Source organism: Aricia agestis, chromosome 8, assembly GCF_905147365.1.
Source record: "Aricia agestis chromosome 8, ilAriAges1.1, whole genome shotgun sequence".
NCBI lineage: Eukaryota > Metazoa > Arthropoda > Insecta > Lepidoptera > Lycaenidae > Aricia > Aricia agestis.
The window spans coordinates 15,045,238-15,069,220 of NC_056413.1; the positions used below are offsets into that span (position 1 = coordinate 15,045,238).

General features: G+C 36.8%; 1 protein-coding gene across 1 annotated transcript; it reads left to right on the plus strand.

Moving 5' to 3' along the window:
- The first annotated feature begins 13,425 nt into the window (after positions 1–13,425).
- LOC121729388 (protein obstructor-E) lies at positions 13,426–23,013 on the plus strand. The gene is made up of 5 exons (XM_042117888.1): positions 13,426–13,530; positions 18,822–19,022; positions 20,955–21,158; positions 21,934–22,147; positions 22,896–23,013. Exons 1-5 carry the CDS (start codon positions 13,488–13,490, stop codon positions 22,951–22,953), a joined length of 720 nt encoding a protein of 239 aa, XP_041973822.1. The 5' UTR covers positions 13,426–13,487; the 3' UTR covers positions 22,954–23,013.
- The last annotated feature ends 970 nt before the right edge of the window (positions 23,014–23,983 follow it).

Genomic DNA, 23,983 nt, shown 5'->3' on the forward strand with positions numbered 1-23,983 from the left:
AAGTTTTTTTTTTTATTATAAAATTGTGGCCGTCTATGGACTGTTCGTCCATATCCTTTTTTTGTTATTTTATTATTTAGATTTTTCGCACCAAGGATAATTGAAATAATATTATGAATTTTAATTAATTGTGGTCCATCACGCCATTTTTTTTTAATATAAGTAATATATATACACATATATATACATATATATATATATATATATATATATATATATATATATATATATATATATATATATATATATATATATATATATATATATATTCAATTTGAAATAATTCTCGCTGGTTTTTTGCGTCCGTTCGCGATGGAAATCATATGAGACATTGTATATTTTTGTATTCGTTCCATGCATTTAATCGTTTTTCCTACATCCATTTAAATGTATGGATATATTGATACCGTATATTGTACTATATTAATTCCATGCATTCTACTAATTAAATGACTCCTTACTATATTTGAGATTATATCGGTACCGTATATTATTTTTGTATGTACGCCATAAACTGTTGAGTTTGTTGCTTCCTCCTAACCTTATATGTTATATCGATACATAAATAGGTACCTATATAATAGATCCCAATAAATTCATTGCGTATGTGGTCTCTGTGTACCCCAATGAGGGACAGGAGTGACGATATGTATGTATGAATAGAGAATCATCCCTCTTTATGAAGTCGATTAAAATGAAATACTTATTTCTATAACTTGGAGTACATAACAGACATTAAAAACAAGTTATATTACATAGATTAATTAAATTTTAAATTATAATTAGGTAAGTCCGCTAGGCTAACTAAAAAATGTTAAGGATAATTATGATAGATATGATGTGGGAGCATTTTATTTATGTGAGCGTGTTTCTTCTGAACTTAAGTATGAACACAAAATAAAACAATTGTTCCGGTAGTAGGTATTTTTAAGTTTTATTGTTTAAAATCAAGTAGGTACAATAATAAACCCATAGTCATAATAATCAAAGTGTCGGACAAATCAAATACACCGAAATAGGAACATAAAAGTAATTTAAGAAATTAACAATTTTAAGAACGACCTGTTGAGAGGCTAAATTACTGTGACATTGACTATAATTAACTTGTGTATGTAAGCAATACTAGTTTTCAATCGTGGCTCTGCCCACGTGACAAGTTGATAAAATTTAACAAATTGAAATTCGTTATTAGCCGTTTAGGCGTTAAAAAAATAAAACAAAAATGCTTAGAAAAATATTAACCTGAAGAATCACATATCAGACATACCTATCAGCACAAAGTCTCAAAAAAGGCCCTTTAGGCGTCGAAAAGAAAAATAAAAACGCTTAAAAAATTATTAACGCACCTATCAAAAATAAAATGAATCAGTCCAAAATCTCAAAAATTTACACAACTACACAAAAATTACACAACAATATATATACTTTGTAAATTTAAATTATGGTTATTATCTATAATAGTACCTATTATTTCTGTTCATTTGTTTTGTACAAAAAGAGGACGGTATTTGATTAAAATACAAGTTCACAATAATAATATTTTTTTTCGTAAGTAGTAGGTTAACGCGCGCGCGTAAACAAACACGACGCGACGTTGCGTTCTGTGCTGTAACAGTCATAGTCAATCATGGTTGTCGTGATTGATGTAGATCGTTTCGATCGTTTTTTGTATTGTTTATTGTATCTTCTTCTTCCTAGTCGTATCCTCATGGCTGAGGGACGTGACCACCAAAATTTGCTTTTTGGGATAGGGCTCTCCACTTGTCTCTATTTTTGGCCTGATGAAATGCCTCCTGGAACGTGCAGTCAGCAGCCTTGACAATCGCGTCTGTCCATCGTGTAGCCACTCTGCCTCTGCCTCTTTTCCCCTCTAATTGCCCAGCTAGTATGAGACTCTCAAGATTATTAGGCTCCCGGCGGGCTATGTGGCCAAAAAAGGCAAGTGATCGTTGTAGACAAAGCGTGGACAGGCGGGTGGTAATTTTGAATTGCTGAAGTATAGACGTGTTGGTCCGGTGTGCGGTCCAAGGGATGCCGAGCATTTTACGCCAGCACCACATTTCAAAAGCGTCAATCTTAGCTCGAGTACGTGCTTTTAGTGTCCATGTCTCGGAGGCATATAAAAATATTGAAAAGATTAGGGAACGCATTAGTGTTATTTTTGTGCTACGATAGATGTTCTTATTCTTCCATATCTTTTCTAAGCGCCCAACCGCAGATTTAGCCATCTGAGCCCGTCGGACTGAGCCTCTCGCAGTTACCATTGTTGCTAATCAACGATCCCAGGTAGACAAACTCCTCTACGGGTTGGAGATCTTGTAGTAAGGATGTCTTTTGTATTTGGTTCAGCTTTTCGACGTACATCAGTTTGGTTTTATTGCGATTGATTTGGAGGCCAAAGTCTCGACTAATCTTTTCGAGCCGCGCTAGAAGTTCAGCAAGTTTCACTTCGCAAGTACTTATAAGCGTGGTGTCGTCAGCGAACCTTAGGTTGTTGAGAAGGTATCCGTTAATTTTAATACCATCCTCCCAATCTTCCAACACTCGACGCATTATATATTCGCCTACGAGGTTGAACAGCTGTGGAGAGAGGATGCAACCCTGTCTGACACCACGCTCTGTAGCAAACGGCTCTGACAGATCATTGTCTAATCGCACCCTTGATCGACCTTCCAGATAGAGGTTTTGTACCAAAAATATGAGATGATCGGGGACGCCCAACTCTCTCATCACCTCCAGCATTTTGGACCAGACGATGCAGTCAAAGGCCTTAGCGTAATCCACAAAACAGAGTACTATTGGGACATTGAATTCTCTGCTCTTTTCTATCAGCTGACGGATGTTTAGGATTTGTTCTCGGGTACCCCTGCCCTTTACGAATCCCGCCTGCTCTTTGGATATCTGTCTAGTTATATAGTGTGCCAATCTGTTGTTTATAACATGGAGAAGAATCTTACTGGCGTGTGAAATTAGTGAGATGGTCCGATAATTTCCACACTTTTTAGTCGACCTTTTCTTATGTAATGGTATCACGAGAGATTCTGTCCAATCGTCTGGCCACTGTCCTGTTCTCCATACTTTAAGACATATTGAATGCATTACTCTGATTCCAGACTTACCCAAGCTCTTAAGCACTTGTGCCTGTATACCATCTCCACCGCAAGCTTTTGTTTTGAGCTTATTTATAGCTGCTTCTACTTCATGGAGAACGATGTCGGGTTCTTTATCTGTAAAATCTAATCTAGTGTCAGGTTCATCAGCGTCATATTTGTACAGGTCTTGGCAGTAGTTCCTCCATCTTGTCATCACTTGTTTCTTGTCTAAAATCAGGTTACCCTTTTCATCTTCTATGTTCCAAGATTTTGATTTTCGTTCCCGTGTGAGAATTTTCACCTTTTGGAACATGTCTCTTGGATGTAGGGTATCAGAGTGTGTTTGTATATCTCTACATATGGAATTGATATATGCATTCTTGTCATGTCTACAGAGACGCTGTACTAGTGAGTCAAGTTCAGAGTATCGCTGCTGTTCTTCCTTTGAACGAATTCCTCCAGTCTTTAGAGCCTTTCTTTGTGCGATTGCCTCCCAAGTGGTCATCCACTCAGATCTAGGGTGTTTTACTTTCCGTCCATTTGTGATTGTTCTAGTTGTCTCTTCTAATGCGGCCTTAAGCTGATTCCATGATGTATTGGCTGAGTCAAATGGGCAATACGTTTCACTGTCCAGTCAAGTTTGTAGTGTGTCCTCAAAAGCTTTCGCTTCTTGTGTTAGAAGAATATTTTTGGATGGTGGAGGCTTTGAAACTACTTTGAGGCGGACTCTGTATTGAGCTATTAACAGCTGATGGTCGCTGCCACAATCTGCACCCGGAAAAGTCTTTGAGACAGTTATGCACGACTTCCATCTGCTGCTGATTAATATGAAGTCAATCTGATTTTTATGACCTGTTGGCGATCGCCATGTCCATAAGCGTCTTGGATGTTGTTTATATGCCGTGTTAGTTACGAATAGTCCTTTTTCAATGCAAAACTCTAACAACATCTCACCTCGACTGTTGCGGGCTCCTAAGCCGTATTCCCCAATAACATTCCTTAGGTGTTGATCATGATCAGTGTGCCCTATCTTAGCATTAAAGTCTCCCAGGATGATAGTACATTCCTTCTTTGGTAACGCTTTGCAGGTTAATTCTAGCTCGTGGTAAAATTCCTCCATCTCTTCTTCGGTGGCTGCAGTGGTCGGCGCATAGACCTGTACAAAGTTAATTGGGTGTGGATGGGCTGAAATTTTTAAGGATATAATTCTATTGTTGATGGTATTATACCCCAATACCTTGTCTCGTAGCCAGCTAGCAACTATGAAGCCCACACCACTAAAACTATTGTCTTGCCTGTCAGAGTAGATTACCATATTTCCTTCAGGTGTGATGTGGTATCCGTTATCTTTGACATGGGTCTCACTCAATCCTAGTATAGCCAGATTATAGCGCTCCATCTCCGCTTCAACAACTTCGGTTTTTCCTGGCCTTAAAAGTCCACGGACATTCCAGGTTTCTATTGTTATTGCCCTTCCCTTGGGTGTTAGTTTGCTAGAGTAAGATGTTATGTTTCCAACAGTAGCAGAGTTTCTGCAAGCAGCCTGCTGGTTAACTGACCTGCAGCCGGTAGCCAATTTCACACCAGTCGGCCCGGAACTAAGCTGGCGCCGAGCGTTAGTCGGGTCGCATGACATCATAATATTATCTCTGGTGGCGTTCTTAATCATGGTGGTTTTCTTGGGATTATAGTCGCGGTAGTTTCCCGTTGCTTTCCGCGCTAGACTTTTTGAGGGTATTTAGTCCTCAAGGCCACTACTGCCTAGGAGTCAGGTTATCATATCCGCCGCCTGAGACTCGGCGTTGTTACTCGTTTAGCACCACCCGGGGGACCCGTGTAGGGTAGTAAAAGGTAATTCCTACGGACGCGAGTAACCACCGCCCCCGTTTATTGTATCAAGTTTGATTAATTTTAAACATTGATTTAATTTGAAATCTAATTTTAATTGCCTGAAATGTAAAATCAGCGATATGCGATCAGTAGTTGGGAAAGGGTCCGGTGGCTTTAACACAGGTTATACTGTAACCTAGCTAAGCTGCCGGTTGCGATCTTAACATTCTAATATAAAAAACCATTGAAAATAAAATAATTTGCATGTTGTAATTGTCTAGATTAAGGTTTTTATGTTATCGAGCTGAATAAAAGTACATTATTATTATTATTAGTATGCCATCACAGTTACTATAAATCTTGTCAAGGGTGTCGATTTATGAATGAAGAAAGTCACCAATTAAAAAAAATCTCAGAACACTGTACAGTGTACAGCCTAGCCCATGACCCGGTAACCACTTGACGTTGAGTTTCGATGCACTTGTTTGGGCTATTTTATCATTACCGTGGCTTTCTAATAGCGAAAGAATTATTTAAATTGGTTCAGTCTCGTAACTCGTAAGTTAAATAGTAATAAGCAAACGATTAAATAGGTATTTCGTCTCTACAATATTAGTAAGTATAGATATTTAAAAATACATTAGTCCCAACCCAATTCGCAGTCTAAACTCAGTCACTGATGGGCTTTTGTTTAAAATATACAATAGGTAAGTACTTATCAAAGAAAATCATATACGTAGGTATGTAGGTAGGGACATAGTAGTTAATACAATCGATCCAAAATACTTTTAGACAGGTAAGTATATAAACAGTTCAACAACAAACAGGACACTGGACGTCAGGATAATGATCGTAAATTGCATATTTATTTGTAAATAAATATGCTGCACCAGAAAAATGAAGATTTATATAGCGATTTTATGTTCTTTCGTTTCATAGGTAGAACAAAATGATTTGTAATAATATTGATATTATTCTTGGTCGTTGCACCACAATTAAAACATTTTTTTTGTATTACAAAATGGGTCGACGGCCAAGGCCATTTTATTTTGTCTTTAAAATAGTTTTTAAAATCACTTCTTTTAAAAAAAAACGATCTACATCAATCACGACAACCATTGACACGACAATCTAACACTGAAATAATTTTTCAAATCGGACCAGTAGTTCCTGAGATAAGCGCGTTCAAATAAACCCTTTCAAATAATTTCCCTCCGTTTTTTCCACATTTTCCTCTATTCTTCTATATCTTCGCTCCTATTATTCTTAGCGTGATAAAATATTGCTTATAGCCTTCCTCGATAAATGGGCTATCTAACACTGAAAGAATTTTTCAAATCGGACTAGTAGTTCCTGAGATTAACGCGTTCAAACAAACAAACAACCTCTCCTGCTTTATAATATTGAAGTGTAGATAACATTTTTACTACTTTTCTTACTATTCTACTACTATTTTTCGAAAATGTGTCAAATAACTACCTAATTGTAATGTCGACATTGCATCGATTCGATATATTTGTTCCTGTTTTCCTGAAATACAGTTACAGATTTGATCATTATTCTGAATGATCGTCATTATGTTTTTAGGGCTATTCAGGAAAAAGACGTTCAGGAAAATGAGGAATTCACTAAATTCGTTTATAATTAAGTATTGATATAAAGAAAATTATTAAGAACTTAGAAATGTTGCGGGCCTTTATAACTTGGTATAAAAAAAGTAGTAAAAAAAAGACAAATGTTGGCACACATCGAGAAATGTAAATGACGTCTTATTTGGAAATTTTTGTAGAACGTATTTCAAAGAGAGAGAGAGAGCATAAAACGAAGACCTCTATCCACACCAAAGCACTGCGATCAAATAAAGTGAGCCAGCAGATTTTATCGCAAAATAGGTTTCAACCCGTCACGTTGAGTATATCGGCAAGGCATTCAAAACAAACAATGCGCAGGACAATGACGCGAATTTTATGAACATTTTAAAAATATAATTTTTAGTTATTTAATGTAAGTTGATGTGTTATTTGTTGGTATCGGATTCTTCTCTTCTTTATCTTCAAATTAACATTAAATTTTTAATCCTTTCTAGCTCATTTTTTTTATAAATAATAAATTGTGAGCGGCAGTTTCGAAACGACACGCAAAAATTTCATAATGTGGTTTTTTTTTTTTATAAATCAATAGTTTTAGCAGCATTTTTGTAAGTTAATTAGACATTGAAATGTGTAATGTTACATCAAATTTACGAAGGCGTTGTGAACCCAACTTTGAAGACATGAATTTAGTCTCTCTCAAATATTCGCCCCACTACACAATATTTATACCACAAGCGTCATTACGTCCGCGCTGGCCGGCAAAAAATATAAACAAAAACATGCCCTTGCATGTCGCGTGCGAACTCCGCCCCCTCGCCTCTGGCACCCCCGCGTTTCCTCTGGGACGATGTCGTTTTGTGGGACGTAATTAAATCGCACATTAGAATTGATAAAAACTTTATTATATACAGGAATCCACATGATCGGCGTGTTATACGTAAACAAAGTATCGAATATACGCCACCGATATACGGCGCACAGTAGCGACCTCCAAAATTCGCGCGCCAAATAGCGGAACTAAGAAACACGCCGAAAAGCACTCCGGTGACAAAACAACGTCCATGCCAATATTTCACCCAGCCATTGTACTAACCTTAACACTACTTCTGGCTGAATTTGAGAGATAGTCAATCTTGCGTCCGTATACAGGATGCAACAAGTCAGTCGGACGCAATATCATCGGTAAAAACCGCCATGTAGGACGTAATATCAACTCCGGGGTGGAAATATATATATATATATATATATATATATATATATATATATATATATATATATATATATATATATAATAAATATATATTTATTGTTTTATAAATTACATTACATAAGGGCCCGTAAGTTTAGAAATGACCTTAAGTAGGTACTCCGAAGTTACAGGGGCTTAATGTCTTCTAGCGTAGTCACGGGACAAACTTCGAAGGTCCGAGCCCCGAGCTTTCGAACGAAATATATTTCAGAGAAGGAAGCGACCCGATCATTCGTCCGAAACATTGAAGTTTACACTTCGGTGTAGACCTCCTGAATAGAAGGCATTATTATTAAATTTTGCAAGCCGGTCCATTGCATGACTTTTGCGAATAACTCCTTAAGAATATGTCATTGCAACTTAGGATATTAATAATTTAAAACATTGTGTTCGTTTTTCGTAATTCATAACTCATCTCAGGACATGCGATTAAATTTGGTTTATTTTAAAATCAAACCTGTTTTGTCAGTATGTAAAATGACACTGCCAGTGATCTTTAAGAGGATACCACAGCGGCTAGAGAAATGAAAAAAAAGTACGTGTAATATCTATAGCTGTCTCCCTTACCTCAAGCCTATACCGCAGAACGCGATAGAGACAACTGCAGAAAATCCAGAAAATCGACGATTCGTTGTCCCCTGATTCCTTCTCCAAAACTTAACCGATTTAAGTACTTTTTTCATTAAAGATTAAAAAAAGGCTTGAGCTGTGTTTCTATGTTTTGCTTTTTTTGTATAATCTATCCAAATCTGTTTTCTGGACGTTTGAACACAGTGGAAAATCTGGCCATTTTTTTGGGTTTTTGAACGTTCATATCTTATTTAATAATTAAATTATGAAAAAAAAGAAAACATAGGGACATTGTATTAGTGGCCGTAGATATTCAGGAAAAAAATTATAACTCTACTAGCATTATCCAGGAAGGAAACAGGGGACAACGTTTGTATGGAAAAAATGGCGGTGTGGAATCCTCTTAACCCAGTGTTGTCGCAAAAGAAAACCAACTCGCTCATTGACCTTTCCACAGAATATTGCTTAGCTACTAGCTAGTTCACACCAAAACTATACCTACTTGGTGATTGGCGATAGACGACACTACAATTTGATCACTAGATGACCCGGTAAACTTCTTATGATTTCCCTCCTACTATAAATCTTCCCTGGACTTTTACGAATATTTCAATACTAATGTATTATTAATCAAATCGGTTCGGTCGGTCTATTTCGAGTTTTAGCGAGACAAACCAAATCGAAAATTTATTTAAATGAATCTAGATTCTAGATTATCGATGCAAAATTAAAGTGTTAAGCTATAGAATTGATTTTGTATTGCTTTTATGCTTTTCCATGTCACACCTCGTTTTAAGCTAAACTTTGTACTTAACCTCAAAGTTACCTTAGTCAGCCTTCATATGACTTTTAATCTTCGCGGTAAGCGGCCGACGAAAATTTTAATAAAATGTTACTTTATGAACTCGGCTACAGGTTTTATTTTGCTCTACACCACAAATCAGCGCAGCGGCGGCATGGGTCGCTAGAAAATGAAACTTGTAGCCTAGTTCATAAAGTTGCATTTTATTTGAATTTTTGTTGGTCGCGGTTGCTTGCCGCAGGGATCATAATATAAAGTCAGACCGGCCGGTCGTGGAGGGAGTCATGTTTTAGACAGATCCAGGACATCCGGCTGTATACGGCTGAAGACAAACCGCAGGTGGTTTTAGTGGGTAAGCCCGGCGCGCGGCGTCTCGCCGGGAGTCTCACATACCGCCGGGGCGGGGGCGGGGGTGCTTCAGCTAACTGAGGCACACCCCCAACCCGGGGCACCCATAAAGGGTTTCCCCTGCGCATAAAAAAAGGATCATATTTTCCGACTGCGTTCAAAAAAGTTATACCTATTTGCATTTCACTTCTTACTTACAATTATAGTCCAGTGTTCTTCAATCTTTTTGATTTCGCGACCCCTTTGCGGTCATAGAAAGCCAAAGAAATAATTTTATTAGCTAAGGCTACCTAAGTTAGGTAAGTTTTTTTTTAGTTTGGTATCTATCATAAGTCAGCTTTTTCTTTCTGTCGGCGATCCCCCGAGTAAGGCTTCGCGACCCCCTAGGGGTTGCGACCCACAGATTGAAAAATACTGCAATAGTCAATCTAAGGCGATAGTATAGATGTACAATATGTTAGCAGCTGCTAACTGTGTGATGTAAGTTAAGAAGTGTTACGCGAATGTTAGTTCCGGGCTGGGAAAGGTCAGTTTCATAATCAGCCAAAATAGTCAACATTTATTTTGATGTAAAAATATAAATTAGAGTGTTTTAACAATGTTAACGTAACGTTAATCACCAAAAAAGCATTCCTGAACATACTAGTATTATGATGTATCGTAAATATGCAAATGTTTATGCAAAAGAGATAAGACACAGTATATTCCATACTAACAAAATGCGAAAGTATGTTTGTTACCTCTTCACGCCAAAACGCTGGACTGATTTTGCTGAAATTCGGTATGTAGATGCTTTGAGTCCCAGGAAAGTAGGATACTTTTTATCCCGCAACTGCAAACATAGAATTTCGGGCGTCATCTAGTATTAAATATTATTATATCGTGTATGTCTCAGATTCTAAAATAAAATTGAGCTTGGTCCTAGTTCCTACGTAATGTATCTACGTGTTAAAAGTCTCTATCATACTAAAAATCTTATCAGCTATCTGAAAACCACAAAACTCTGAAGGCAAGTGCGTTTGCTTATGCAAAATATATCTATCTATTTTTTACTTATTTTTACGTACGTACGTACTTATTTTTTACGTACTTATTTTTTTCTATTTATTTTATCTCGTGTTATTTTATATCCACCTAGACATATTTCACAATGATATAATGGATAGAGTTCACACGTTTCTTTGTGCACATTCACAGGTAACATTTAGCAAAACATTATTAAAATATCGTAAAACACGTTATGGATTCTTTATTTTACTGACCGAAAATAGCTAAAGCCTTGATTTTTGAACGCAACGCGGAACATTTCGGAAGGAAGCCTTGACGGGTCCTGATATTTTATTGTTATCCTTAACAAATATACTCTTCGTCAATAATCATAATTATTGCTATATTCTGTGGCTAATTTGTTTACCATGATAATAACATGTTGTGTGTTCTTACGAATGGTCTGGCTAGTTACAGAAAATATTTTACCTATTTAAATACAATAAATATAACAAAATGTAAAGTTTAGTCTGTAGAGACGTGTGTTTTTCGCATAAAGTTAAAAATATATATACTAGCGGAATAGAGAAACAAAGGCCTGAGCAAAAGAGATGTCACTATCAGTAACACTGCGTGGTAAAAAGAGACGTGCGATGTGATACATGACAGCAGCACTCTTTTTTTGACGTCCAGTCGGCACGTGCCGCACGTTGACAATTTAATCTCATAGAAATTAGAATTCATGTTCTAACATGCTTGAAAATCAATTTTGGTTTCGTTTGACAGCTCGAGATTATTGCTCTATTCCGCTAGGTATATTAACTTTATGGTTTTTCGCTCCATACCACTTGACCACGGAGGTGTCAACTCTGCAGTTATAGGTATAATATCCTATTTTTATAATAATAATAATATCTATGGACGCTTCACACCACGTCAGTCTGGCCCCGTGCTAAGTACCTAAAGGACTTGTGTTATAGGTACCAGACAATGGAAATATATTTAATACTTTTATACTATACATATTATATTTAAGATTTTTATTATATCATACACATATTTAATACACATCCAGACCCGGAAACTTTGAAAACTCTTTGTTCCGTCGGCGGTATTCGAACCCGCGACCTCCGGCTTGAGCTACCGACGCGCTCACCACTGAGCCACAGAGGTCGTCAATTATTTAATTATTATTAATAATATTTTTACTTGATGTTATATAATTCTGGTTGAAGTTAGCTTTTGCAACGTTTCTTGGATTCCAATAATTAATTATTTACAATTCAATATTATCCTTGTCCAATGCAATAGTGACTTGTGAGTTGCGACTTGTGAGTCATTTTCGAATGTGTTAGCTTTCTCGCCTTTGTCTCTGTCCGCCCACGACACATTATTCTTTGTTCTTAGCACAATCTTAGAATTTACTAATAGATTACGAGGACTATCTCATCCTAACTAATATTACATTTGCTACTAATATTACAATGCGACAGTGTCTGTCTGTCTGTCAACTCTACACGCCCAAACCGCTAAACCGATTTTGGTGGGTATGGAAATATTTTGAGTCCCGGGAAAGGACATAGGAAAAACGTATTTTGGCACAGCGGAGTTCATCGAGCTCTTGAATATATTCAAAATTATATCTCTAATTATTAATTACTTAATAGATTTTTAGGGTTCCGTACCCAAACACTGTAACTCAAGAATCGCTATAGCTAGACTTTTGAATTTTTCACAGATTGTGTATATCTGTTGTCGTTATGACAACAAATACTAAAAACAAAATAAATTAAGTATTTAAGGGGAGCTCCCATACAACAAACGTAATTTTTTTTTTGCTATTTTTTGTTCGATATCAATAACGACAACACATAGGCACTTGAAAATATTCACGAAATACTCAATTGTATTTGTACTTTAATAATTTAAAATAAAAATTAAATAAATTAAATAATTAAGGGGGGCTCCTATACAAAAAAGTAAAAACACAATTTTTAGCCTATATTTGCTCTATTGTGGTACGGAACCCTTCAGCGCGAGTCCAACTCGCACTTGGTCGATTTTTATACCAACCGTACTATAAAACAATTATTTGTTAGGTTTAATAGCCTCACTGAGAAACTTTTAGTGATAACCAATACATTTAAAGTTTTGCAATTAATAATTAGAAAAAAAAATATATAATAATAATATGTACTTTTAAATGTTATAGCCTTATATAAACACTTTACTAATGCCCATTCTCAGTTTTTTTGACAGAAGTTTATCTATTCACGATCGTTTTTGATTGAACAGAGTCAAAAAATGGCCCAATCAACAATGTTTGTGAAATGACCATTGAAAAACCTCCAGAAACCGGACATAAGCAATGTTTAAGATCTCTGAGCATGGCTATTATTTTTTTATTGGTTTTCTAAAGATGCTAATACTTTCGTCAACTCATTAGCGATTAAAGTCGTCGTACAAATATCAAGGCTCCTGCTTAACATGTATTATAATAATTATGCACTTTTTATAATGTAAAGAGAATGTAGACAAAAATGTCGTCTACAAAAAGTATAGGCGTATTCATGGACTTTTAAAACAAAACTTAGTGAACGGTTAACGCACACGTGCACTGGAAAAATTCGAACGACATCAATATGCGACGCATACCTGAGTTTTTACAATTTACAGTTAAATGCATATACGGCGTAGGGGGCATATTGTTAGAACCAACCTGCATACGAAACGAAGGTTACGGTGTCTGGAGCCTCGAGGGACCAAACCTTCGTACCAAACCTTCTAGCGGTCAAGTCGACGCCCCGAATATAGATATGTCAATTAAATAATAGTAATTACTTAATTAGAATTTTTTTAATGTTAAATCACAGCTAAGTCTTCGTACCGGTTTTGAAGGCAGGTCGGGTGATGAAAAGGCGCGCACTCGCATTGCACTCCTCAGTCGTGCTGGGGTCGTCGTAGGGGTCGGTCCACTATCTAGTCAAATATTTTATTTAAAAAAAAAGAAAATAATTATGAAAGTGTTCATCGTTCTGGCGGCAGTCGCCGCTCTTGCGAGTAAGTATGATTAATTATAATATTTATAGACTTAGCTTTAATATTATACTTGTGAATTAAAGCTATAATAATAGGTATAACCCACACTTAAACTTTTTTATAAAAAGTCTTATCAACTTTTCACTTAATAATACAGGAATATGATTATGAGTAGTCTTAACAAAATAAACAGTTATAAATAAAGAAATCAAAGAAAATTTTAAAAGAAAAGAATATGCAGATCATGATTTTATAGACTCTACCTCTCCGAACTCTACAAGCTTTGAATTCGTCGAAAGCTACGTGATTAGGATTTTAATTTTGCAAAGTTACCACCGATCGAAGCTTTTCTTAGTAAAAAGTTCATAAAAGCTTTTAAGCTCTGATTATACTTTTAAGATAAAGGTAAATGGGACATTTGAAGTTATTTTAAATTTGATTATAATTTATAATGCTCTTTTCCCGGTTTCAAAAAATGAGAGATATGAGATGTCTTTCAATCTTCAAAGCAATGCAATGCCACGGTGGCAAGTAGAACCGCATTCAGAGACATATTTTAATGATGATTAAACTTTAATTTAATTGAGAGTTTGACAGTTACTGTATGAGGCTTATGTCAAAATGTTCATTGAATTACAGTTAAGTATATTCGACTCTGAGCGCGGCAGTTCTTCTTAAACCGACTTTCCAATACAACTAATAACCTAAACCAGAAATAAACATTCGTCTCAGTCGAGTGGTCGCGACATTGACATTCAACTTTACAATCACATGGAAATTTCTAAAAGTTGCGACTTGCGATGTTGACACAACTTTACGCAAAGGTTGGCGGAACTTTTGCAATCAATTTACATAAGGCAGGTCGGCCGAGCGTAATATTTCGAAGAAAGAATCGATTGGTCAACCATTTTTCCTTCAATTTTACATTCAATATATGTCAAAGGCCGGCGCACTTGCAGCTCTTCTAATGTTGCGAGTGTCCAGGGGCAACGGTAGTTGCTTTCCATCAGGTGGCCCGTTTGCTCGTTTGCCCCCTTAATTTATTAAAAAAATGTGACTCCCCTATACATTTACTTCTCTATTGCCCATGATTCTGTGGATTTTGACAGGAGTTTATCTACTCAACGGTGTTGTTGATTGGTTGCTTCGACTTTAGCTAATCAAAGACTATAAACTTACTAGAAATTACTTCATTAAACCTCAGACACTAGCCATAAGATCTACTGACGAAGTGTCTAATACTTTTATTTCTACTTCAACATACTAAGTTATTGATACTATCTGGGTCAACAGGATAGGTCATAGGAATAGTTTTTGTAGGTCAGCTGAAATATGTCATCAGCACTCTACGAAGTGAGAATAATTTCATTGCAGGTCCCATTCATTCTAGATTTTTTCAAAAACTTCACATTGGTCATTTTCATTGTATAATTATGAAACCAAAAAAAATGTTTAACTTTTTTATAACTTTCATCTCACATAGATATTCGCAGATATCTATGTCTTATATATTTATACCATTGCATTGATGTAAATAATATCAACATAAAACAGGTAGGTACTTACCGCCGTACTTAAAGACATTTAATAATTTATGATTTACCTTCAATTTGACAGATAATGTATGGGGCTTGCGTCAAAATTTGAAATTAAAATTACATTTAATTAATTAATGTTCCACTCTGAGTGCAGCAGTTAGGCACTTCAATTATTTATCTAAATTCGATTAGTCAGTCAAATATCACATCAGGTCACGGCGCGACCTCTGCTGCAGATGCATCGTGTTGTAACACCGCTTTCACCATTACGTCACCTCTGTTGCGATACCGGCCGTACCTCTATTGATGATTATTAGCATTGACGAGACTTTTAAGCCTAGAATCTAGATATTTTGTAGATGTAATTGAAGAAATAGTTGAATTTTTATCTCCTTACTCCCTTACTAATAAAAATATTGATAAAGCGGATGTCATAAGTGAAGAGATAGTCATTTTTTATCTCTTTACCCCCTTACTAATTGCCAATGCTAGGTCTGCTTGGTCGGCTGAAGTCTCCTTTTGTGAGTCAATCATGGCACAAAAGGAGGCTGCTGAACGAGATCGAGAGAGATCAGATCCTGCCCGACGTTCCCGTCGACATTATGGCAATGCCGCAAGTCAACAGAGCGTTTTACTCCCTGCTATTAGCTAGGGCTACATTATATGGGGACATTAGTACCCCGGGATAGCTTTCGAATGTAGTTCCGTAAAGAGCTCTGTTAAAGCAATGTGCTGGGAGAGCAGCGGAAGTTGTTCGATAGAGTACCCGTGGCTCTCCTATGTGCGGAAGTCTGTCAATCGCAGGGGTTTTAGTGGGTAAAAATCCCACATATCCTACCCAGGAATCTTTTTGAAGATTTCCCCTGCGTCAAAAAAAAAGTCTGCTTGTGTATGCAGAAGTAATTTTATAGTGCCCAAGTGTGTGCGCAGTACACAAGAGCACTCTCTATTCCTTTACTCTCATAACCCAGTGGGACGGAAGGCCGACACGACCGGCAAGAGATCAGGCGCAGGACCGACTTTTTACATGCCCATCCGACGCATGGATCATCTTACTTATCAGACAATCAGGTGATCAGCCTGCATTGTCCTAACCAAACTTGGAAATAAAAAAATTCCAACGCTGGAATCGAACCCACGACCTCCGAGTCAAGAGCCGCGCTCTATACCACTAGACCACGGAGGCGTTGGAAATGTTACACGACAGATAAAGACAGTGAACCTCGAATAGTTTCCTTTTTTTATATGTAACACGGTTTGATTGTATCGGTCGTCGTGTTTTGGGTATAATTTTTCGCATCATTGAATATTACCGTGTAAAATAGCGCCAAGACGCGCACCGTTTTTGTCGCGTACCAAGTTTTGTATAGCTTGCGGTTTCTAGAGTTATAGAAGAAGGGAAAAATAGTTTAATAGAATAAGACCATTTAGTGCCATTTACTATATATAAGCCACCCACGTGTTTCTTACGTAACGTTGTTCGACACGTTGCCAAAATGTGGTGGTATAACATACTTAAATACTACAACCAGTAAAATATATAATATATTCAAATAAATAAATTTAAATTGTGTGTCTTAACACCGAATAACAAATGAGTACAATTTTTGTGGAACCGTTAATTGGTTCATGAATTAATGTAGAGTAAAAATGCTCTTAATTGAAATTTCGTAAAATATGTCCATACCGAAGTGTTGGCTAACATAATTATATAATTTAAATTATAAAAAACATTATAGTTTATAATTATATTCTATTTTTTGCGTTGGGGGAACGCTTTTACGCATCCTCGAGGCCCGGGGAGGACCGACGAGGTATGTGGGACTCCCCGGGGCGGACGGAAGACGCACTTGGGAGTACCCACTAAAACCCCAACGGTGTTCCTGCTCCAGACGGACTACGGGAAACGCGTGATACACGACCGCAGTTATAATTATATACCTACATACTTAATTTTTAATTAAAATTCAAAGGAAATGATGACGATGTGATACATCTGAAAGTTAAATATCAAACCAATATTTTATTATAAATATAATAATAAAATTATAATATAAATAAAGGGCGTTTCGATAGCTTTAATTTGAATAGATTATAATAGATATTAGTTTTAATTTATTAAATTATGATATTTTTTATAACAGGATATAGAGTCCCACTTTTGAGATAAATTTGAATACGCTTTGGCCAGAGTAGACAGAATGATATTTGGCCTTGACACTCATCTATTTGAATTGCAAAAAAGGTGATGAACGAGTATTTTTTAATGTCACACTTTACAGACATTTGAATATTAAGCCTGTAACCTTTTGAACTAATCAACATAACCTCTTTCTGACATGCTCAGAAAATTAGGTCGTAGCGTTTTTATTACTCGTAAGTCGTTACAGGAAAATAAAAATCTGTAGCTACAGATTTTTATTTTCCTGTTCTGAGGTCGTAGCCGAAAAAAATATTGTATTTTTTTATATCACTCAAGTTTTTTTTCTCAGCATTATTCATACGTCATATTATGTCGCAAAGTATTTGTTTGTTTTTTGGGATAACCGAGTAGGTATTAAAAAGTTTTGATCGAAACATCATATCGCTTCTAAAACTTCTATGTACGTCTATGTATCTAACTTATTCTATGTACGCAGAGACACTACCATGCGTGTGTTACATAAGCTATTATTTTATCATTATTAATTACATAAACATCACATTAGTTGCATGTTGCGTGCGCAAATTAAGCTATACAATTTTAATGTGCTTTTTAATTGTTATCATTAACACAACTTTGTCTGTGTAATCTTATGTCATTGTTAGGTAAACTTTGCTTCCAAAAATGGACAAGACACTTTGTTTAAAAGGAAATACAATATTATTGTCGGTTTTTGTGTCTTACGTACATTTAGTAAAGTGTTAGCATGCATTTTTAGATTTAAAATAATTTTTGTTAATAATCTAGGGGCACGGTAGTAGTCCTGCCAAGATGACGTTCAAAAATTATAATTCGTCTCGTACAATCTCATAAATTAGAGGGTTAATGCTTTAGTGTTAATGATTTTTATCAACCCTAACTTTCATTTGGTAGTTAGGGTAGTTCTAGGTACGAAATTATTGGCAAGACATCAAAACTTACCTTATAATTAAAGTGTGTATTGTTTTGCGTGAACCGTTCGCTGCAATTGGTTACAAAACGACCTGCGTTGACGTGACGGCTATCAATTAAACATTGCAAGATTAGAGCACGCCCAATGTGTTCGTTACATAAGCGTTGTGAAACAAAAAATCGATCGATGACTTGGCCATTCTCATCGGCTTTCACTCCGAGTTTTTATCGACAAACTTATTTGCAAACGTTATTATCTTAACTTACAAACTAGGGCTGGGAACGGTGGTCTAATGGGAGAGATCATCAATATAGAGGCAATCCTCAAGAGCATAGTGACGTCACTTATCAGGGTTCTAAAATCTAAATGACCAGCCTCCAAAAAATTCAAAAAAGTTATCTCTAGTTTTCATAACGTTCAATAATTTCAAAAAAGAATGTGCTATGTTTTAATTTTTGTGTCGTGGTAATATGAAACTGTACAATATCTTGTCTGGTAATTTTAACCTATGCGATATATTTTTAGTCGGTAGTGACTGTGATCTGATTAGCAGGTTGGTTAAGCCCGTTTTAAGTGCTGGATATTCGGCTATAACATATAAACATTACAGTGATCGTTTAAATATTCTATAATACCTATCATACAATATGTAACTAAACCACCATTTCCTCTTCTCCAGGTGCACAGTCGTCGTTCAAGTGCCCCGCCAAGGACGGCCAGTACGAGGATGAGAGACAGTGCGACAAGTTCTATGAGTGTAGAGACGGCATCGCCACCACCAAGCTTTGTCCCGACGGCCTGGTGTTCGACCCCACCATCCGCAAGATTAACAAGTGCGACCAGCCCTTCAACGTAGACTGCGGTGACAGGACTGAGCTGCGTGAGTTATTTTTAATTTTCATATTTGCAGCAAAGGATTTTGTTAGTGAATCTTGAAGGATTTGATGAAAGGCAATGTCATTCGGGTATACAGGCGGATGTTTCGTCTTTTTTAAACTAAGGTTAAGGTACAAGTTGGAAGCCGGCTTCATGAAGCGGCAACAGACGACATGTCGTCGCGACACTACTAGTTTCTATGTATTTCTATGAATAATTAGTGTCGCTAGCTTCGTGTCGTTAGCTGCGGAGAGTATTTCATAGAAATCCATACAAACCAATAGTGTCGCTGCGACACGTCGTCTGCGGTTGCTTCATGTTGCCCGCTACCAATCGGCACCTTTAGAATATTACCTTTAGGTAAAGCTAGCTGTTCTACTTGCTTTACAATTTTGGCATATAGAATTAATAACTTTGAATTCATCTTTTGTACAGTATTAAACTTATAAAAGTATATTCAAGGTATGCTATATCTAAAAATTGTTTATTTATTTGTTTATAATATCTACGTAATAACCGTACTGAAAATCTTCAAAGATACTCATTATCACTTAAACTAAAACTCCAGTTTACTTAATGCCCTTTTTCCGATTACCAGCCATAATAGCTACAATATAATAATCGATAGATTAAGTTTCACGTATCGAAAGGCAAACACAATCTTTGGCTGGAGGCCACAGCCAACTGTGCCAGAAATGAAAGTGTCCTGGCCAGTCCTTTGACCACCTAGGTCACACACGACTGACTTTCTAGGTCATGTAGGTATCACACAGGATGTAGACTAACTTGGTAGATAATTTTAACTGAGAAAATTAAGCTTTTCTAAGATAAAATTCTCTGTTACGCAAATTTTCGATAATTTAACTCCTGTTTGGCTCTTTTTTGCAAAAAAGGAAAAATCGCTGTCAAAAAATTTTGGTCAGTGTAAAGTTCTAGTTTTGGCTGTATCTTAATATTATATTGAGGAAAAATATCCTACCCTAAACGAGCAAAAAAAGGATATAAGAAACTTTTCATAAAATAATTTGTACGAATGATTGTTATTATGTATCATGTGAAAGATGAGAAACTTGCAAAAACAAATGTTTCTAAAACTGATTGTCTCTATCAGTGGACAAATAAAACTGTCAAAGCACCCGGATTTCGCTTATCACGATCTAAGCTATCCATACCACGTACGCGTACATGTGTATTCTTTACGTAACTCACATATTAATGCGGTTATAAGTAAAACGATTCCGTGAAGGGAATTCAAAGTCAGACGCTTCGACCAAGGCGAATGAGTTATCGTGAGACAGTTCCAGTTTTCATCGTTCGCAAAAGGCACTTACTTCCTGTACAGTTTAGGTCAGTAACTCACAAGGTTTAATGAAATCTGGGCTGTAATGATGCAACGTGTAAATTGTGATGTATCTGTGCGATTTTAATGACGCTATTTAACTTCCTGCTGGCTGATTCTGTATCGTACATTTGTGAGTTAATAACTGAGTTAGTAACGAAACGGAGAAGTGAGTAACGGAAAATGCCACTTTTTGTATTCACTTGCATACAAAAGTGAGAATTTCCGTTGCTCACTCCTCCTTTTCGTTACTAACTCAGTGATTAACTCACAAATGTACCATACAGAATCGGCCAGCTGGTTAAATTGTAAAGTAGTAAAACTGAACAGGCTGCGAAAGATACGTGGATTTACAAAATGTACTTATTCCAATCGTTCTAAGATAATCTCAGTAGACAAGCTAAGCAAGGTTTGATTTGCTCCAGTTTGGGTTAAAGTTAATCTTGAATTATATAGAGTTTAATTATCAATCCGTCTCGTTTTTGTTATTGACAGGGATATGATATGACACCAGTAGCAAAACCCAAATTTGGACATAAAATTATCCAATAAAATTTATATTGTATTAGTCAATTCTAACCCATGTTTACCTTCCAGAACAAGCCAAGTCCAACCACAACTGCCCGCGCCGCAACGGCTTCTTCGCCCACCCCGACCCGACAGTCTGCGACAAGTTCTACAACTGTATCGAGGGAGAGTTCATCGAGGTGCCCTGCACCGCTGGTCTCCACTTCGACGAGTACTCCGGCACCTGCGTCTGGCCCGACTCCGCCGCACGAACCGGATGCTCCGCCGTAAACAGTAAGTTCTGATAATGTGTACTACATAAAGTTAATATACCTAGCGGAATAGAGAAACAAAGGCCTGAGCAAGAGAGATGTCACTATCAGTAATACTGCGTGGTAAAAAGAGACGTGTAATACATGACAGCAGCACTCTTTTTTTGACATCCAGTCGGCACGTGTCGCACGTTGGTAATTTGATCTCATAGAGTTCATGTTCAATCATGCTCGTGTCAGTGTACGTACGTATACGTACACATATTTTTCACACAGATGAAAACCAATTTTGGTTTCGTTTGACAGCTCGAGATTGTTGCTCTATTCCGCTAGGTATATTAACTTTATGGTGTACTATCAGATAAGTTGATTCCTAGGCAGATGGCGAACTTAAGTAATTTGGTCGCGTTAAGTCTAACGGCTAACCCAACAAATCACAATAATAATTATTATTTAATTGACGTGATCCGTGCAAATGAGATTGGTCTGTCAACTGCCTAGGAATCAATTTTCTCGATGGTAGGCAAATGTGCGTGTGACTCCTGGATGTGCCACCAATTGCTCTACCAATGAGAGGATCTCAATATCTACCTAATATAAGCCTCAAAATATCTTCCAAAATGCCAGTTAGTAACCTGGTGGTTCTCTTTATTTCTAAAATTGAAGAAGATCAATAAAAGAAGGAAAATCTCTATTTGACAATACCTTAAGCTTTTGAGATCAAATGAGTTAAACTTTTAGTTTGATTTTTAAAAGCATTTGCAATACCAATAACTAACCAACTTATTTCTTTACAGAGAAGACCAAAGAAGGTTTCGAGTGCCCCAAGGAGCCGCCAGTCGACAATCAAGGTCAAGCCGTCGCCCACCCCAAGTACCCCCACCCCACTGACTGCCAGCGGTTCTTCGTGTGCCTGAACGGCGTTGAGCCCAGAGACCTCGGCTGCCAGGTCGGAGAGGTTTACAACGAGGAGAGCCAACGGTGCGACGCCCCTGAGAACGTCCGCGGATGGTGAGTTTCTTAAAATAAAATAAGGGAGCAAACGAGAAAACGGGTCACCTGATGGAAAGCAACTACCGTCGCCCATGGAAACTGGAAACGTGCGTTGCCGGCCTTTTAAGAGGGAATACGCTCTCTTCTTGAAGGTTTACAGGTCGTATAGTTTACCTTGCTTCTTCAGGGCTTTTGTCCTGAGTTGTTATAGAACGATAAGTTTGCTAAAAAATACATGAATACTAAAGTCGCCTTTCTGAATATGCGATTTGCCAGTCGAATGCTACGTTTCGACCACTTAGATAAACTGCGTCTTGAATGTGATTTTAAATCGCCGCACTGCGTTGAGTTGATCAAATGAAGCTTAGCTCAGCTGCGTTAGAAAAGCAAACTTATAAGATGAATAAACATATTAATGATTATACTGTATGTTACGTTTACTGAGACTGAACGGTGCAATGCCGTTGTGGTCTGAGTAGCGGTCTCCGTCTTGAATGTTTGCTCGATTGTTCTTGAGTTAGTCATTGTTCTATCTTGGACTTTACTATTGTTTCTGACCACGACCGTAGCTAGGGGTGGGAATTGGGGGGCAATGCCCTACCTTAAAATCACAATGCCTTACCTTAAAAATAGCAAAACCCAAGAAAATCAATCAATTATGATATTTTTTTTTTACTTCCGCCCTACCTGTAACCAATGCTGCCCTACCTCAAATCTGACCCTAGCTACAGCCCTGTTTCTGACTAAAACATTGTTCTGTCCACAGCGAGGACTGGTACAAGGACGCCGAGGAGACCGCCCAGCCCACCAAGGCGAGATCCTGAGCTAGTGATAGTTTAAGTTACTCTAAGACTTGATAAGTTAATTATATTATAAGAAAACAACCATCTTGTTTTATTTTATACCCTCATATTATGTGTAGGACCTTTTTATTACCAACTGGTAATTGTATGCTAAAACTACATTACACGAAACATCTTTAAAAGTTATTTGGGAATTGGTCCTTATCTTTAGAGTAGTTTTTCAGAATTTTCACAGAGCGCAAAAGGAAATATAATACAGTAGTATTAAGATAGACAAGATAAGCATAATCTATATTATATACCATGTAAGAACTTAGCAGAAGCATAATTTGAGCTACGAGAAGTTGCTAGTCCAAACATCCTTGAAAGGATATCAAACTGAATAACTTCTGAGTTTTACTATACTACATTACTCTTCTTTTTTTATTTTTTAAATACTTTTGAATTTTAAGATTACTTCCTAAAGTAATCTTAAAATGCAAAAATATTAAAAAAATTAAAAAAAAAGCTTTTTAAAGGATTTATTGTCTCGACTACTCGGAGACTGTTGCTTAAGTGTCTAAACACACCATGCCGAAGTTCCGCGGCCAAAGTTCGGCATGATTACGTCAGCAATGTCAAAAGCATAAAATATTATAACGTGACGGAATTTCGGCATGGTGTGTCATCTGTAATTTAAAATACGTTGCAGGCGGAATCATGCCGAACTTCCACCGTGGAACTTCGGCATTGTGTGTTTAGACACTAAGAGATACTTCTTAATTGAATGAAGTACTAGCAGAAATGTATGGAGCTTATTATGTCTTATAAACTTCATTTAATTAAAGTATCTTATCATTAACAACTCTGAGTGAGGCTGCTAAGTATATATAATATGGCAAATTTTATAAGATCAGGTGGCCTTTGAGCTGACAATTATTTCATGGTGAAGCCATTCGATCCGGTAGTCCTTAACGATAATATAATTTTATGCTTTCCTGTGTGTGCACTAGTCCTATCAGGTCGGCCTGCCTTAAGTCCGATTCGTTCAATTTTCGTTCGTTCAATCGCC